Below are 17,881 nucleotides of genomic sequence, written 5' to 3'. Positions count from 1 at the left end.
TGAAGGGACATGCGTTATCTATTAAACTAATCTGAGTTAATTTTAACAATATGCAACATATAATACTAGATCGAGCGCGATCATCTGATTTAGATTGTATTAAGGGACCTAACATGATAATCCAATTTCCCAAAAATATTATCTTTATTAGGCGTGATAGAACAATCAGATTTAATTAGTTTAACAGTTCATAAAAGGGCGAGGAAAGCAATTAAATCATGGAAAAGGGACACATTACGACGCACCCTTGAGAGGTGCGTCACGGTTCTCAGAAAACTAACCACTTTGACTTTGCTATTTCTCCTTTTATTTAACGAATCTCAAGATACGGGACAGGATACGTTCTGTTCGATTTTTGGATCGATTGCGACAGAACGCGTGATCAATTTCGCAGCGTGAGGCTTAGGCTTAGGGGTTGGAGTCAATACTCAGAATAATAATTGTGTGTGTGTTCCTTTCACGTCGAACTTGGGGCTATATTTATAGAAAAGAGTTCGTGGAAAGATAGAATTGTAGAGCTCTAATCCACGAAGAATTAGGAAAGAACACGTCCCAGGTAATTTCAGCGCCCAGGGCTGGGCGTTAAAGATTTCGGCGCCCAGCTCTGGGCGTTGAAAATGGGATCCAGGAAATTTCAGCGCACAGGTCTGGGCGTTGAAAATGATGTTTGGGCCGAGTTCTTTGTCAGATTTGGACTCTTAGAATCCGGAGTGTTTGAGACTTATCCGAGTCTTTTAGTGCGTATTAACTTTGTGACGGAATGCGTCTGGGCCCGTTACGAACTCTAGGTTCGTTAGGATTTTAATTAATACGTAACTCTTATTTTTGAATCATATTAGGAATAGGATTCCTCTTGTAATTTCTATCTCATTTAGGATTTATGTTGGAGTGCAACACCTAATTCTGATAGGTTTCTATCTTTTATGACTTGCCACTTTTAACAACTACCCACTATGGCAGTTACTATTTTTAGCATGTTTCCATAAATAGCAGGTTTCTATAAATAACAGGTTTCGGGTGAAATGAAAAGGGTGATTGAGATTCGTTATTTTATAGGTGATGCGTTGCCAAGTGGAGATTTATGTTCTCATCATCGAACCTCCCCTTTCGGGAATGGGGACAAAAGTAGGTGTCTACAACAGGCGTTAGAAAAAAGGATAGAGTCTACCTCGGTGCGGTTGTGACGACTCCGATTTGTACTTGTACTTTTCCACCTTCGGTTCAGGACGGAGCTTGGCATCGAAAATTTTGAATCTTGAATTTTTGAATTTGAAAACCCGGAGTTGATCCGTTGGGGATGTGCTTTGCTGGGGATAAGAGCTTTTTACTGGCGCTTAAAATTTTGAAATTTCGACTTACTTTCCCGGAGCTTGGGTCCGTTGGGAGTTGAACGCCTGAGTCGTTGTATTTTATGGACTTTGTATTCTTGAAATATCATCAGTTTGTACTTGGAGACACAGGTGTATACCCGTTTTATTTCGATGGATGGCCTGATGCGATGTTTGATGCTTGGTGCGGAAGACCGTAACAGCAAAGGACGTGCAATCAGCACGGGAGACCGCGCGCGCTGAAGATTCGCGCATGCAGCAGGCAGCGGTGGGCGCTGGGCTGGCGTACGGCGCGGGGCTGCGCTATATAAGTGCCCCTTGCCGTGCACACACCCACACGCAAGCCCACCGTAGGCCGAAGCCCACAGCAGCCGAGCAGCTGCAATGGGCCGCGGGCCTTTGCTTGCTTTGCTCGCTGCTTGCTGCCCCTTGTGCGCGCACACTGTGCCGCGGGCTGGCTTGCTTGCTGCACGCGAGCTCGCTGGCTCGACGGGCCGGCAGCTCCGTTGCGACTCGTATTCGCGACGAATGCCTTACGGCTATTATTTATCGTATCGTACACGAGAATCACCGTCGTACGATACGATTATTCGTTTCGCCCAGCTTACGAAATATGCGTGATACGATATACGATTCCGATGCAAGGTCGTATCATATATTATGTTTTTCCGAACTAATTCCCGAAAAGATATTAAATGAATTTCCGATTCCTTTAATCCGGTGATCTGTTACATGCCATTGGTGTGACCTTATAGGTTCAGCCAAGAGTAAGCTGTGAGCTTAATATAGATTAGAACTCACTGATCGGAAGCATTGCTCCAGCTAGCTGTTCCGATCACTTGATCTCACTGAATTAATTATTCGTAATTAATCTGAACCTTGGTATTAGACTTAATGCACCTTGGATGAAGGACACATTTCCTTCAGAGGAGAGACCGTGGGGGGTATGCGGTGGTGTTGGGTGGTGGAGTGGGGTTGGGTGGTTATGGTGGTGTTGGGAACTAGTGGTAGTGGCGGCGGGCAGCGGCGGTGGTCGCGGTGGTTGTTGGTGATGGTGGTTCGAACAAAGAAAACCAAGGGAGGTGAGATTGACATTGGATTTGGTTTTTGGTTGAAATTCAGTTGAAATTGTTGCTGATTTGTATACAAGTAGATTAAAGAAGAATGAAAAATCCTTGGGGAATGGACAAAGACTGAATTGAGGGAAGAGAGGAATGAAGGAATTCCTTCTCTTTTACTTGTACGTGAGGAACAAGGAAAGAGAAGGAAGGTGCCAATTTTGCTCTTAGGGGCATTTTGGTCATTTTACATAGTTAGGCAAAATTTCTAAATTTCATTGCTATATTTAGGAATTGATATAAATAGAAATGTTTAATTAAAAATCAGATTTTTGAAATAATTCTTTGTAAAATGTCATTAATATAATAATTTTTGTTTATGAATTTATCGTTTAATATATCGTAAGAATGTTTAAAATAACGAAATTTAATTATTTCTAAATATTTTAAAACGAAATTAAGTTAATAAATATTTTTATGTTAATAAATCAAAGTTTAAAATTTCGGGGTATTACACGATTAAATCAAAATCACAATATTTTAGATAAAAAACAATTCAAATCAAAAACATCAAAATAAAAACTCAAACAAAAAATTATTAAAACGTAAGAATTTCAGTACATGACAATTATTGCGCAAAACTTACATTCTACCATCAATATACTAAGAATTTCAGTATTAGATTCAAGTAGAGTTTGAAAATCTTCCATAATTAAAAGTCCGTGTAAACCGATGAAAGAAAAAATAGGGAAGAAAAAAATGAAAACAAACCATAATATTTCACGTAATGAAAGGCATCTTAAAGAAGAAGTAACTAGAAAAAGAAGGTAAGTTAGGAAGGAGATGAAAAGGAGCAAAAACGTCATCGTTGTGGGTACAACCATCGTTGATTATACCCCATTACACAACAACGTTCTAGGAAGGGGTACAACCAGCTTGGTTGTACCGTGTTACAGCCAAAAATTAGCGGATTATTCATCTCTTTCTTTGTTAATTTTTTTTAGAAGTTGTGCCAATGCTAGATAAAATTTATCAACCAACCATACGTTTTAGACAACGTGGAGTCGTGGACCATTTTCTTACTTGATTAATTTTTTTCTATTTGATTCTCTTAGGCCATATCATATCATCCACTTTATATTAAAAAGCCCCAACGAAGGTTACCTTTTGTGTAATTTTTCTTTCTAAAATTGTCCTTCCTTAGCAGGGCCGGTTCTGGGGCGGCGCGGGGTGAGCGACGGAACAGGGCCCCCAAATTTTAATTTTAAATATAGTGTAAACAGTTTCCTAAATGTACATAAAAACTAATATGGAGCATTGGTTAAGGTAACATGATAATGTACAAAGGGTATGGGGTTTGAATCCCCTTGGCAATAAAACTGCATTTTGCTTGATTTCCGGACATTGACAGGTGTCCTTTGACTGAGTATTTTTTTTTTTTTTTAAATTCCGCGGAGATTACTATGCAATCAGTTGGGATTCCCAATTAGTCGATTACTGGGAAACAAACATTCATCCCTTCTTCTCTATTCTCATAATCTCATCCAACTTTCAATATATACCTTTCATCTCCAACTTAATTTCTTCTTTCAAATCGTTATCAAATCTCGTTTTCAACAGATTAATCTTCAACGTTACAATGAAATCGATTATTAAACCGTTATTTCTCACCCTAATTTCCCTATATATACAAAAAAAGTTCTTCAATTTTCACAAATAAAAAGACAAACTTGATTGCTCTAAAAATCCAATCTGATCTCTTTTTAAGTGATTCATTAATGTGTGTTTTTTTTTTATGTTTATCATTTTGACAAATTTTTATAAGGGAAGTTTTTTTGTTTTATAAAAATTGATTTTTTGATTAAAGTATTGAATTGAGGGCCCCATTTTGAAAAATTGCACAGGGCCCTATTGTTAGGGCGTAATTATAGCCCCGGCACTGTTCCTTAGCATAGTAATTACAACTTGTTTTTTTAAAAAAAATTGGTATTATAGGTTTGTTGGACTTTAATGCTTCTAGACACACAATGCCATTGCATATATCCATAATACATGTGGCTAAGGAGTACATAGAAAGTGTAATGTACTTTATATATGTACTAACATTTGTTTTTATTTACTAAATGAAATAGGGTCAATGTGAATTGTACGTGTAAATAGTACAAAAGTCAAAATGATGCAAGTAATTTCGTATAGATGAGTAGTAGGGATTCCTTTCAAATAGAAACAAACCAATTCGTACCACTTAAATTCCATTTTTGTTTGTTCAAGGTGAACATCACTTACAATTTACAAATTGATACGGATTATAAAGTACACTTCTAGAATTTCAGTTTTTTAAGTTGTAATAAAAAAAAAACACGAGTATATTTCAATCAGACTTATATAAGTAAGTTGAATGGCATTTCCTCCTTTTTCAGGAAAAAATGACAAGGACTATGCGGATATTTTAATAATAATTTCAATCAGACTAATCTAATGTAAATAATTATGTCCTATTTAGAATATTTTGTTGTTTTAAAGTCATGACATAAATAATATTTTCTATGATTTTTAAGATGACATAATTTGACTTTTCAAATTAGATTTTTACTTAAGAAAAAAAAGCATAATTATATGGAATCTTATTATAATCATCTCATTACATTATTTATAATATCATTTTTTACTAATATAATATTTATCTATTGATAAGTAAAAATATTAATAATTAAAATATTACATTGAAAAACGTGATAAAAAATTGTGTATCTAAATAATAACAAAAGAAGTATGTTTTTAAATATAACATGCAATGCACATACCATTGACTAGTATCATAAAGTAACTAGATTAGATCATCTTAACTATATGATTGCATTAAGTAATCACCTTAGACCTAATTTTAGGATCTAGATAAAAAAAACTAATCAATATTAAAATTGATACTCCCCCGTCCCGAATTACTCTAGCATTTTTACATGAAGAAAGGAGATTAATGAACATAATTTGCAAGAGATTTGACACTACAAGAATTTGTATCTTTAACGACAACCTAATTACGACGGGTCAAAAATCCCGTCGCAAAAGCCTTTTGCGACGGGGCTAACAACAAACAATGACAGGAATAACCGTCACAAATGTCTTTTACGACGGGTTTACGACGAATTTACGACGGGATTTCTATTAACGACGGCCCCCTTTTATGACGGGTAGGAAATCCCGTCGTTAATCAACGATTATTGGCCTTTCGCGACGGGATTTCCCATCGCTAATAGTACAATTTCTTGTAGTGTGAAAAGGGAAACATAAAATATAATCCACTTATTAATTATTACGAGTAGAATTAGTTTAATATATATTATTATTTAAATTATAATACAAAGTAATTGAATTTAGAAGTATGCAATATCTTTAAGATATACTCCCTTCGTTTCGAAATAATAAGGGCAGTTAACATTTTCACGCTTGCCAGTGTAAATGTTTGGACATTAATATCTCTAACTTTATATTCGTAAAAAGTATAAAAAGTAGATATTTTAAAAGTACATATCGAGAGAAATCAAATAAAATTCCTTACGATTATATATTTCCTTACCCATATATTACAAATAATAGTCAAATTAAAATTTGTGAATAATGTGAAAAGTTAATATATCCTTATTATTTGGAAATGAAGGAAGTACTGAATATAAACCTTTTCCCTTTTGATAACATTTTCATTAGTTATTTTCATTATTTTTTAACCATTGACACGAGTATAAACTAGCATCAATGAATAAAAATGAGAGACAGATAAAATATAAATCATGGGACACAAGTATGGAATTCTACTATCCCTATACGGGATCATGCAAATAACCCAAAAGATAAGCTATCCCACTCTCCCATAGTTTGACTATCCGCTCAGGAAAAGAATGACATGTGTAAGACCATGACGCACTGCATAAACTCAATCGTGTCAATTTGACACCCTAAAAATGCCATACAAAACACACCACCATCTCTACTAGTCTAAGTTTACCTTGCCACTCCTGTTATTTGTCACGTGTTTATCAGTCTATCTTCCTTAGTCAGCACCTCCCTTAACTTCATTTCACCACGTGTCTTCTTACTTCTCTTGATGCTCATCATCTTCATTTTCTTAAACCGCCAAACCAAATATCAACCGAGCTAAGTTTTCATTAGTTTATACAAATTCCACCTATTACGAAGTATATATACATAATATTGTGCGTGTGATTTCTATAACAAGATTCAATTCTGTAAACCAAAAGGCTAAAACAATATACAGAAAGCTAAGTGTAAGTAAAAACAAGAACAATGGCTTCACAGCAAGAGCAGAAGAGAAGAGAGAACACAACCCAAGAGAGAAAACTACATGTTGAGAAGGACATTGTGCCCAAGCGAGCAGAGCAGTTTGAGGAGCTTGCTCATAAGGCGACTGACTCTGCGGTCGCTGCAGCTGCTGCTGTTGAAGCTGACAGGAGAAATGCTGGCAAGGGTGGGAGCACTACGGTGGTCGTTGGTGTTAGCCATGCCGCTACCGGTGGAGGTGCAGCTGCTCAACAGCACACTGGTATGGGCACAGGCGGCGGTGGAAGTAGGATGGCACAGACTCATCAGACCCATCAGCAACAGATGAGAGAAGGTGGGAACACTGACATTGGTATGGGTAAGGGACACACCGGAAGCGGTGGAGATGGGACGGGGCAGACACATCAACAACAGATGAGAGAGGGTGGGAACATGCACATTGGCGTGGGCCAGGGCCAAAGCCATACCGGAGGCGGTGGAGGTGGGTTGGGACAGCAACAAATGAAAGAAGTTCGAGACATGCACCAGGGTCAGGGTGGTCAAACCAGAGGCGGTGGAGGTAGGATGGCTCAGACCCATCAACAGATGAGAGAGGGTGGGGATTCTCACTTTGAATCCCTTACTGACAAGGTTGGGGGACTAGAATTTGGGAGTGGGATGGAGTACAGAGGATCATCTAATCAAGAGAACAAGGGACACGAGCAGGCACGCAGCCATGGTGTAGCAGCAAGGGAAACGAGCCACAGACACGGTGAAGCAAAGCAGGCTCGACAAGGAGGAGAGCGAATGCCTACTTCTGTAGGTAAGTTTGAGTTGGAAGAACAACATAAGGATCAACAACAAGAGAAGCATGAAACGCCTTCTTTGGAGGAGGTTTCCCAATATAGGCAGACTGCTCAACAGAACTCTCTCGAGGCTGTTCAAGCCGCTCAAGAAAGGTATATTACAAGTTTTTTTAAAGTTGCTTTTGAATTATGCATGAATTATCTTTCTATATGTAACAAATGGACAATACTAAATCCTAATTTTATGGCTTTCTTTTGTTTGGAAAACAATTACAGGATTAACAATTGATTTAAAATTTCAAAGTATTAATTACATTTTATGTGGTCTTAATGTTTGTTGGATTACTAACTAGTCTATGCTATTAATTACCTTGAATAAGCTTTGTAAGAGCATCAGGTTCTTTCTTTCTGTTATGTAGTTTGATTTTGGTTGAAGCTACACAATGATTAATTGTGAGGTGTCAATTTTTAGCTGTGAATTGGGTTTTGGTAATGCTAAAAATAGGTATGGAAAAGCGAAGGAAGAAGCAGCAAATGCAGCTTGGGAAGCCAAAGAAGCCGCAAAACATGGATTAGGGGCAGCAGCAGCTAAGACATCAGAACTGAGCTCCAAGGCTCAGGAAAAAGCCCGTGCAGGAGTTGGGGTAACAACCCAGTTCATATCAGAGAACACTCGTCCAGTTGTTCAGACAGCTGCTGAGAAAGCCCAGCAAGCCAAAGAAGCTGTAGCGGCTGCAGGACAGATGTCTATGGAGTACACTGGGGAGAAGGCCGTCCAAGCTAAGGATACTACCGTAAGCACCACAAAAACTGTGGCAGGTTACATGGGAGAGAAGGCCGTTGCTGCAAAGGATGTAGCATTGCAAACTGGTAAAACTGCAGCTGGGTATGCAGGAAAGGTCGCAGAAGAAGTCAAGGATCAGGCTGTAGTTGCTGGGTGGGGAGCTGCCCATTACACTACAGAGGCTGCAGTAGAGGCTACCAAGATGGCAGGTGGCTTGGCTGGGAAGGCGAAGAATGTGGTGGCGAGTGCTGCTCAAAAGGCAGCTGAACTGGCTGAGACGCCAGTTGTTATGGCTAAAGATATGGCCGTTGACACTGGAGAAAAAATTGCAGACTATACTGCTAGAAAGAAGACAGAGGCAGAAAAATACAAACAAGAGAAGCACACATACTACGAAGCGGTAACAGTCTTGCTCCCTAACACTTGTACTACTTGAATTCATTTTATGTTAGCACTCGTTTATTACCTCATACTTGGTTGTTTGTCTAAAGTGTAAACAAACATTGCAAATGCTTATATAGTTAAAATGCATATGCAGGGCGAGTATCAGCCTTCATCTGGGGAAGGAGTTACAGGTACAATCCAGAAAGGAGTGGAGAAGGTCAAGGACATGGGTAGGGGAGCAATGGAGTCTTTACCTGGTGGCATGTACCAACAAGGGAAGGAGGGAATGACGAACAAGGGTGATGACACGGAGATAATCAAAGAGAAAGGGGAAGGGGTGCTAGGTGCAATAGGGGAAACTATAGTTGAGATTGCACAGCACACTACCAATCTTGTTGCTGGGACTGAAGTTGAGGAAAAGAAGGTAGAGCATCAAGAAAGACAAGGGTACTGAATAAGATACTACTAGTAATGCAGTTGTGTCTTTTGTAGGAAACTCGGTTTTGGTTTTGGTTTTTTGTGTTTATGTTGCACTTTTGTACCAGGTTATCAGGAATTCAGGATAGTCAGAATCCTGCATGTAGTGTTTTGTAGTACCGTTAATAATAAGTAAATATGGGATATGGGATACTAGTTTATTCTGTAAGCTTGTGCCTCTTCAATCTTTCAGTTCTCTTACGCTACTTGCTTAGCACCCACATAAACTCAGCAGAAGTTTGTCAGAGAGCATCTTAAACACGTTAGGAATATGTTTGAATTATGTCTAGTGAAGTTGTTTGGGGAATACTCTTGAAAGGATTTGGTAGGCTAAGTATGGGAATGGAACAAATGAAATTTCTTTTTTCTTTTAAGAAGGTATCTGATGTACCTGATACGAAGAAAGGTTAACAATCCGTTGACGCTGACGCTGGATACATAGTTGTTTCTGTTGACATCGGAAAGGAAGGAATATGTGATTTTTCGTCTTTTCAATGGCATGATATATTTTGTGTACAATGGGATACCATGGTGTATTTGGAATTAAAGAATCAACAGTTAAGTTATATTCAGATAACAAATTACAAAAGTAAAAGAGTAGCGCAAAAAATGACGAAATGAAATAAGTTGTGCACACAAGATTACTTTTGAAATCTGTGACTTTTGTTTTACTTGAGAATCCTCATCGTTAGTTCTGTATAGCTTAGCCATCCGAGAATATCGCACTACACTAAAAGCACAAGAAGCCACTGCTAGGAGATGGAGGGTCATAAGTGGGATTACCTCCTACGTTCCTAATAGACAGTCGTTAAAAGTATTTATGTACTTGCTACATATCAACTCACTGTTGCTACTAATCAAGGGTTTAGAAATTACAAGGTTATCTGCCAACTACACCTATATGGTACTCGCTAGTCCTGGAACTCCCATCTTTTTAGAAACTTCCAGGAAATGTTTTGAGTCGGTATGGATGGAGATTTACCTTTATGTGGTAGCAGGTACACAAGGTCTTTGCTGAACAAGAGACCGCTGCTCTAGCTATAGAACAAGTATCTGGCTTTGTGGTGGGATAAAAATAAAATGCTTCAGATTTACCAATGAGGATCAACATAAATTCTCATATTCATATCCAAATCTAAATCAAAATCCAAATCCAAATCCAAAAGATCCACTCGCTTAAAGGCCATACATCTTATTCAAACATTTTAAATATTTTGATGATTATGTTATTTGATCATTCTGTTTCATTGATTCCGTTAAATGCAAAACTATCTAGAATGTCTACATATGAAAAGTCAAAAGAGGCTATTCAAGTCCACCAAAATTGATTCCAATCAATTGTACAACTCATAGTCTCACATAGTAATATAGTATCAACATCCAACTTTGTGGATAATGTTTAGTCTCTATTTTCACTATAGTCAATGACCAACACGACGAGTTTTGATTCTTGCCTAACAAAATATACCAGCGCTGGTGCACTGTGGTCAATTGCTCATCGTTATGATGACAAATCCAAGATTTTCCAAAGTTTACAGTTTGGCCAAAATAATTCAACCCAAGCCACAAAAAGATGTCCATTTTACAAAATTAATTATTCTGACCCTAAACTATTATGATCGAATTCAAACAAGCTTACAAGAAGGAGATGTTGGTGTCGGAAGCTTCTTAACCAATCTGCCTACTCACTAGACCAAAATAAGTGCATTCTAACAATTGCGTTCACCTATATTTATCAATTCACATGTTCAAAATCCAACCACCCCACCCAACAACTCTTGTTGACATTTTTAACGCCTATAGTTTGCCTATCCAATCACACTCTAATCTCTCGGTTCCAGATTCGATTTTCCATTAGGAGTTGCATAACCTACCGGTTGAAATTAACCTCCCCTCCTTAACGAGTTATTCACATACCAACTGTGTCCGGATTTAGTCGTCATCCGCTAGTTGATAATTGAAATGACACAATTAACTAAAACCTATAGTATTATACGGAGGGAAAATAATTCACAAAATCCAGTAAAACTAACGTCGGAAAATTGACTATCATAAAAACACAACACTAGTTATTCCGATTATATTCCCAAACAATTAACAAATACCAAGTATAAAAGTAAAGAATCATCTATAGATCAAGAATTTAACAAGGGATCTTAAAACTAATACACAAAACCTCACAAATATAATTATTGAAATTTACAAGAAATACAATTAAAAATAAATTAACAAGGGATCTTAGAAGTGAACCACTCCATCACATGAATAGGTGCTTTGATCAATTCGAGTGCCAATTCCACTAACACGGTCACACACAAACAGCACGGGCATATGCAACTCAACGTCAATCTGTCCAAATATAAAATACAAAATACAAAATACAAAATAATTCAATTATTAATCAAATTGAAAATTAATCAAAACTGACAAGAATTAGTGGTGTAATCAATGAAATTACCCGACGATCCAGATGATGATGCCGACAATTGAGATAAGGAGGCATAAGAAGGCGAAAGGAAGGCCCAATAGGAAGCCCAATGGCCTGCAATCACCGTCTCCACAACACATGATGAATTGATAATGTTGGTTTTAAGGGTAGGATTTTTCAATCCTTTGAAATTGAATAAGATTGGACTGTCTCTGTTGCTGAGAATGGAGTAGGGCTGGTATGTTTGTTGGGAGATGAATGGGTGATGTGGTTATAAATTATAATTATAATAACGGTGTGGCTGCGTTTATGATGATAAACACTGAAAAAGGGTAATTGAACTTCTTATTCTATTAGGTGACGTGATTGACTAAAGGAAAGTATTCGGTAAGAGATGCGTATAATTTCCAACCGACTTAAATTAGGAAATGCATACCATTATACATGTTCTTTGAATATTATTAATCACTCTGTCTCCCATTACTCGTTACACTTTACTTTTTTATCTATCTTACATTACTTATTACTCCATCCGTCCCTTAATACTCGCACCAGTTTGACCGGTGCGAAGTTTAAGACATTTGAATTGACTTATTAATTTAATGGGTGTTTGTTGATAGTGGGTATTTTTTTAATGTAGTTAGTGGAAAATGTGTAAGGGTGGGGAGTGGTGAGTGAGGGGTGTTGATTTTTAAATGATTTTTTGTAGAGTATAGGGGTGTAGGTGGGGTAGTAGGTAAGTATGAGAAATAATATAATATTAGTAAAGATTTCCATTTATAGAAGCGGTGCAAGTATTAAGGGACGGCCCGAAAAGGAAAGCGGTGCAAGTATTAAGGGACAGAGGGAGTACAATTCTAAATAAGACCATGGTATATTATCCACCAACAAAAGTTTGGTCTCTACTCCCTCTCTCACTTAATTAAAAAATATCTCACTAACTCCTATCCTATCTACTTTTCCAAAAAAATAACAATTGATAATCAAACAACTACCTATCACCTAAAATTTTGTATTAAGATAAGTGTAACGAGTAATTTGAGACGGATAGAGTAGCCTTTTGTTGAATCTAAAATAATCCAACATAAGTACGGTAGTGTTCTCTTCACCTGAATTTGACTTACCTTATCTTATCTTATCTTATTGGCCCTGAACTTATCTTATTTTATCTTATCTTATCTTATCGTATCTGAACTTATTGACCCTTATCTTATCTTATCTTATTGACTCTTATCTTATCTTATGTTATCTTATCTTATTGGAACTTATGGTATTACCTTACAAAAACTTTTGTGTGCCCCCGATCTACGGTATTTTACTGTACATCCAAATGTAAAAGTGAACCAGATAAAAGATATAAGTGGCCCTATTCGAGGACTAAAGTTACCTTACTCTAGGATAAATGTGACCCTAACCATTGAAAAACGCGACCCTAACAATAAACAATGTAGTGACCATAATCAAAAATGATATGCTTGTACAAGTTATAACTATGACCAATACAACACCACAAATGAAAATATACATAAATACACAAATGTAATATAGGTAGTAGGCTACGTGGAGCTTCACCCCACACCATGTACAATATTGTACATTGCTCTACCATTTGAGTTAATAGCCTTGAAAATAAGGTAACTTATAACTACAATAAAGAAAAATTATAACATCAATAAGGGTAACTAAAAGAACATAACAGGTGCGGATAACCTTCCTCTTTTAGGCCGCCACACAATATATTATCGTAGATCGGCCTTTATGAAAAGTTTGTGATTACCTTGTGTAATATTTACCTTACCTTATCTTATCTTATTGGCCCTGAACTTATCTTATCTTATCTTATCTTATTGATCTTGAACTTATCTTAGCTTATCTTATTGGCCCTTATTTTATCTTATCTTATCTTATCTTGTCATATGAATTTTAATAGATTCTAACCATTCTACGTGAAAAAGTGACGTAATTAAGAGGTTTCATATGGATATACGTTTTTTTAGAGTAAATAAATGGACCATTTGGATATTTATAAGGGTGTAAAGAGAATATATGTTTAAATAAAAAGGAAAGATTCCAAAAGGAACTAATAAAAAACGGGAAATTTTGTCTGAAAGGGTCTTTTAATGTCAAAAAATTGTGACAAATGATCTTTCAAACAAAAAGTTGTTAGGTAGGACCTAAACTTGATTTTTTGTTGTGAATAGGGACCTGGACTTTTTTCGGTGGTCAACTCAATTTTTCCGACGTTGACCCACGCGTGGGGTCACGTGCCTAATTAAAAAACGGATTTTTCATGAAATACCCCCGAATTTTGGCAAAATTCACCAAATGCCCCTCGTCTTTCAAAAATACACCAAATGTCTCTCACAAATGACATAATACACCAAATACCCATAATGACGTCATCATCACCATAATCAACCAATTATGTCTAATTAACCCATTAATCCCCTAATTAACGCATTAATCTATTAATTAACCCACCCATTACCCATACCCTCTAATTGACCCATATTTTTTTTCTTTTCTCACTCCCTGTTCCTCAAACCCTTTTCTCCATGGAAGGCACCCTATTGCTGCCTCTAGCACCCTGCCACCACCACCACCTTCTCATTCCTCCATGCTTCCGCCAAAAAAATAATCCGACCACCATTACACTCCCCAATTGCATCCCCCAAATTCGGTGATTTCAATATCGCACCTCAAACCAAAGGCGTCACTTCCACCTCCACAACCGACGACGTATGCGCTGATTTCTCACTCCTCACTCAAAAAATTTATCCGACCACCAAAAAAAATAATCCATCCACCATTACACTCCCCAATTGAACCCTCAATTCTAAAGTTCAATTTATTGCTTACCCCAAAAAAATAATCCGACCGCCAATTTGCTTACAATTCAATTTCTACAATTCAATTCACAGCTCCGATCACTCACCAAAACGACCCAGATCGATTTTCTATGGTTTCAGTTTCACAATCAATTTCTCAAAAGCTCTAAATCCATCTTTTCTTTAAAAATGGCGACGCAAGGAGGAAGTATAGTTCAGGGAGGAATTGACCCAGCAGTATTAGACGACATTATTAAATGGCTTATGGAGGTTTGCCTTGCTCATTCAAGCAAACAAGTGCAATTATCGGAGACGGAGATCTGTCACCTGTGCGTTGCTGCTCGTGAAATCTTCCTTCAGCAACCTAATCTCCTCGAACTTCAAGCACCCATCTAGATTTGCGGTATAGGTTGATAATAACTGGTGCGGTGGAATCTTTCTGAAGGAAATAATTCCCTTGGTCCAAGTATGCATTCAATTCTAAGTCTAATAAATGAGGTTCAGTATTAATTAACAAGTTAATAAATTCAGTGAGATCAAGTGAGCTGAATGCCTTGCTAGAGGTCGCTTCAGTTCAAGTGGAATTAATAATATTAATCAACAACTTACTCTTGACTGAACCCGTAGGGTCACACAAATAGTATGTGAACGGATCAAGTATTTAAGTGAATATATTATTCATTAAGTACTCCATTTATGAACATTCGAAAACGACGGATCTCGGTTCCAGTGGGAGCTGAAATCGTCAAAAGGCAGAATAACGGAAATATAAATATTATCCAAGTCGAAGATATTTCCGGAAACGGGAATATGGTTCGTATCGGAAATGGAAATATTGCCGGAAACGGAAATATTGCCGGAAACGGAAATATTACTGGAATTGGAAATATTATCGGAATCGGAAATATTGCCGGAATCGAAAATATTACCGGAATTGGAAAATATTGTCGGAATCGGAAATATTAACGGAAACGTAAATATTGTTCGAATCGGAAATAAATTCTGGAATCGGAAGCGCGACGTGCGAATGCTCGACGAACGAGCTTGCGAGACGCAAGGCCCAGCGCAAGCGCCAAGCCCAGCGCCAAGCAAGCCCGCGAAGAGCAAGCAGGCTTAGGCCGAGCAAGTGCAGCAGCGCAATAAATCACAAAAATATCCATATAATTCAGATTAAGTCCAAAAATTCCCCAAAATATCAAAAAAAAATCAGATCAAACAAATATAGAAATGCACATGAACAATAACTCGAAAACACCTTATAAATTTTATACTAAATCAGATCATGCACGAATAAATCCCAATAAATTCCACAAAAAATTCTGATTAAATCCAAAAAATCCGCAAAAAATCATAAAATTCCAGATCAACAAAATACAGACATGCATAGGAACAATAAATCGAAAAAACCTTTTTAAAATGTCAGATTTTATCATTTCATGCACGAATAAATTCCAAAAAATCCAAAAAAATAAGATTAAATCCAAAAATCCATAAAAAATTCAAAAAAATATCAGATCAACCAAATTTAGACATGCACATGAACAAAAACCCTAATTTCCAATTTATTCCCAGAAAATTAAAAAAAAAAAGGCGACGCTATACCTCAACTTGTTCGTCTTCTCCAAAGAAACGCAGATCTGCATGTGTGGGCAACCGATCGTCATATTTTGACTCCACCTCTTCACCGGCCTCCACATCCCCCTTTTCGAACCAAGCTTTCAAATAATTTCAAGTACTCGTATTCTCTTTTTAGGCCATCATCTGGTTATACAAAAACTCGCCAGAATACGAGTGCTCGCTGTTAGGGCAGTTGCAATTCGAACCTCAATCACAGTTAGGATCAGGAATGCGTTTCCCAGAAGTATCCATCAAAGATTACCCAAGAGATTTAGAAGAAGAGGAACCCATAAATAAAATCAAGAAACCCTAAAAAATCTCCGCCTTTTTTCCCTCGAATTTATCGAGAAAAAATTAACAACCGACGACGATGTGGGACGAATTAGGGGACAAAAATAGAGGGGATCTGCTCGGAATGTGATTCTGTTAAGATTTTGTGAGAAAATTTATCCGAAATGAGCTCATATTTGAGAGATCTAAGAGAAACAACGAAGAACAGAGGCGGAGAGTTTTAGGGTTTATGAAGAAACAGAGAGTTTTTGAAGAGAGAGAGAGAGAGAGAGAGAGAGAGAGAGAGAGAGAGAGAGAGAGAATTCAAAAAGGTGAGGTGAGAAATGAGGAGAGAGACCGTGAAAGGTTTGGGTTTAAAGGGGGTGGGGAAGTGGGTTTATAGGGAAGGGAAATGAATTAAATATTTGGGTTGGGAAATTTAGGTTGGAATTTGGTTAGAATCTTTAAGTATTTTGGTAAATAGAAGAGGATATAAACTAGGAAGAACATTTAGGAACGTCCGAAATAGAAATGGGAAGAACGTTTAGGAACGGTGGGAGTAATAAATAATAATTAATAAATAATTTATTATTTATTTATTTATTATTATTATTGTTTATTATTAATTATTAATTACTAATTATTTATTTTTATTGTTAATTATTATTTTTGTTTTTCATTTTTTATTTTTTATTTATATTTTTATATATTTTTTCAAATTTTAATTTTTAATTATTTATTAATAGAAACCAAACACCATTCTTAAACAAAAGGTTTTCATTTCATTCTCATTGATTCCCATTCTCATTCTCTTTCCCTTTCGCCTTATCCAACCAAACGCCCCCTAAAATCATACCCAGTCTACACACAAGAATAGAATAAAACATATATGTTGCAATTGCGGATGTATTATACCTCCCTACCATAATGGTCAATGCAACGCTGCTTGAACTTCTAAAAAATTTATTTGGAGATCGATAAACATTTTCTGGTATTATTAAGTTCTACTCTAAAACCTTGAATAGTCATAAAAATCTATAATACATAATTAAAAAGAAAAAAAAATCTATTTTATGTTTACAACAACCAACTCATTTTTGATAATGAGGCCGGACAATTAATTACCCAATAGTCCCTATAAAGAGAACGAGTTGCCAAAAATATCATATTTTAAAGGTTAAAAAAACATCAAGTACTTTTATCTTTTCGTTACTAAAATGATACTTTAAAATCGTTTGTCACAATTAAATAAGTTTTGTTAATTTTGGCCTTGACAAAAATCGAACACGTGTGCGCGCGCAGTTAGTGTAGATATTAATGTGTTATAGCAGCGTAGTATTGACAATTGAAGCAAGGGGTATTAGCACGTAAGTCATGAAAAACAAATCTTAGACTACTTAATATGATTTGTTTAAAATTAAAATGATCCTTTATTATCGTATATAATATTATAAGACTTTGTATTCTAGCAACCTTTTCCAATATTGGTGGTGGGTCGTAATTTTGTACTATAAATAAACAACTTTGAGTTTATGAAAATGTTAGGAGTTACGCATCTATTTTACTTGAGTTTGGTTTTGATTTAAAAAGATAATGAACCCGTGTAATCCTAGTCACTCTTAGAAA

General features: G+C 36.6%; 2 protein-coding genes across 2 annotated transcripts; one reads left to right on the top strand and one right to left on the bottom strand.

Moving 5' to 3' along the window:
• The first annotated feature begins 6,575 nt into the window (after positions 1-6,575).
• On the top strand, positions 6,576-9,163 carry LOC110794938 (seed biotin-containing protein SBP65). The gene is made up of 4 exons (XM_056827140.1): positions 6,576-6,973; positions 7,292-7,620; positions 7,973-8,651; positions 8,790-9,163. The coding sequence occupies exons 1-4, from the start codon at positions 6,689-6,691 to the stop codon at positions 9,087-9,089; spliced, it is 1,593 nt and encodes a 530-aa protein (XP_056683118.1). The 5' UTR covers positions 6,576-6,688; the 3' UTR covers positions 9,090-9,163.
• Positions 9,164-11,146: 1,983 nt separating this feature from the next.
• Positions 11,147-11,917, bottom strand: LOC110794939 (signaling peptide TAXIMIN 1). Its single transcript, XM_021999903.2, has 2 exons — positions 11,571-11,917; positions 11,147-11,461 (listed from the first exon to the last, which is right to left on the bottom strand). The coding sequence occupies exons 1-2, from the start codon at positions 11,678-11,680 to the stop codon at positions 11,338-11,340; spliced, it is 234 nt and encodes a 77-aa protein (XP_021855595.1). The 5' UTR covers positions 11,681-11,917; the 3' UTR covers positions 11,147-11,337.
• Between the last annotated feature and the right edge of the window lie 5,964 nt (positions 11,918-17,881).

This window comes from Spinacia oleracea, chromosome 4 (assembly GCF_020520425.1).
Source record: "Spinacia oleracea cultivar Varoflay chromosome 4, BTI_SOV_V1, whole genome shotgun sequence".
Lineage (NCBI taxonomy): Eukaryota > Viridiplantae > Streptophyta > Magnoliopsida > Caryophyllales > Amaranthaceae > Spinacia > Spinacia oleracea.
The sequence above is the reverse complement of the archived record's forward strand: the minus strand, read 5'-3'. Positions and strand labels throughout refer to the sequence as shown.

Excerpts from the sequence above, each read along its gene's own strand:
- LOC110794938 (XM_056827140.1), top strand. The coding sequence starts at position 6,689 with ATGGCTTCACAGCAAGAGCAGAAGAGAAGAGAGAACACAACCCAAGAG. Across the intron at positions 7,621-7,972 it reads GTTCAAGCCGCTCAAGAAAG|GTATGGAAAAGCGAAGGAAG; the intron begins GTATATTACAAG and ends TGCTAAAAATAG. Across the intron at positions 8,652-8,789 it reads AGCACACATACTACGAAGCG|GGCGAGTATCAGCCTTCATC; the intron begins GTAACAGTCTTG and ends ATGCATATGCAG.
- LOC110794939 (XM_021999903.2), bottom strand. The coding sequence starts at position 11,680 with ATGTGTTGTGGAGACGGTGATTGCAGGCCATTGGGCTTCCTATTGGGC. Across the intron at positions 11,462-11,570 it reads ATCATCATCTGGATCGTCGG|ATTGACGTTGAGTTGCATAT; the intron begins GTAATTTCATTG and ends ATATTTGGACAG.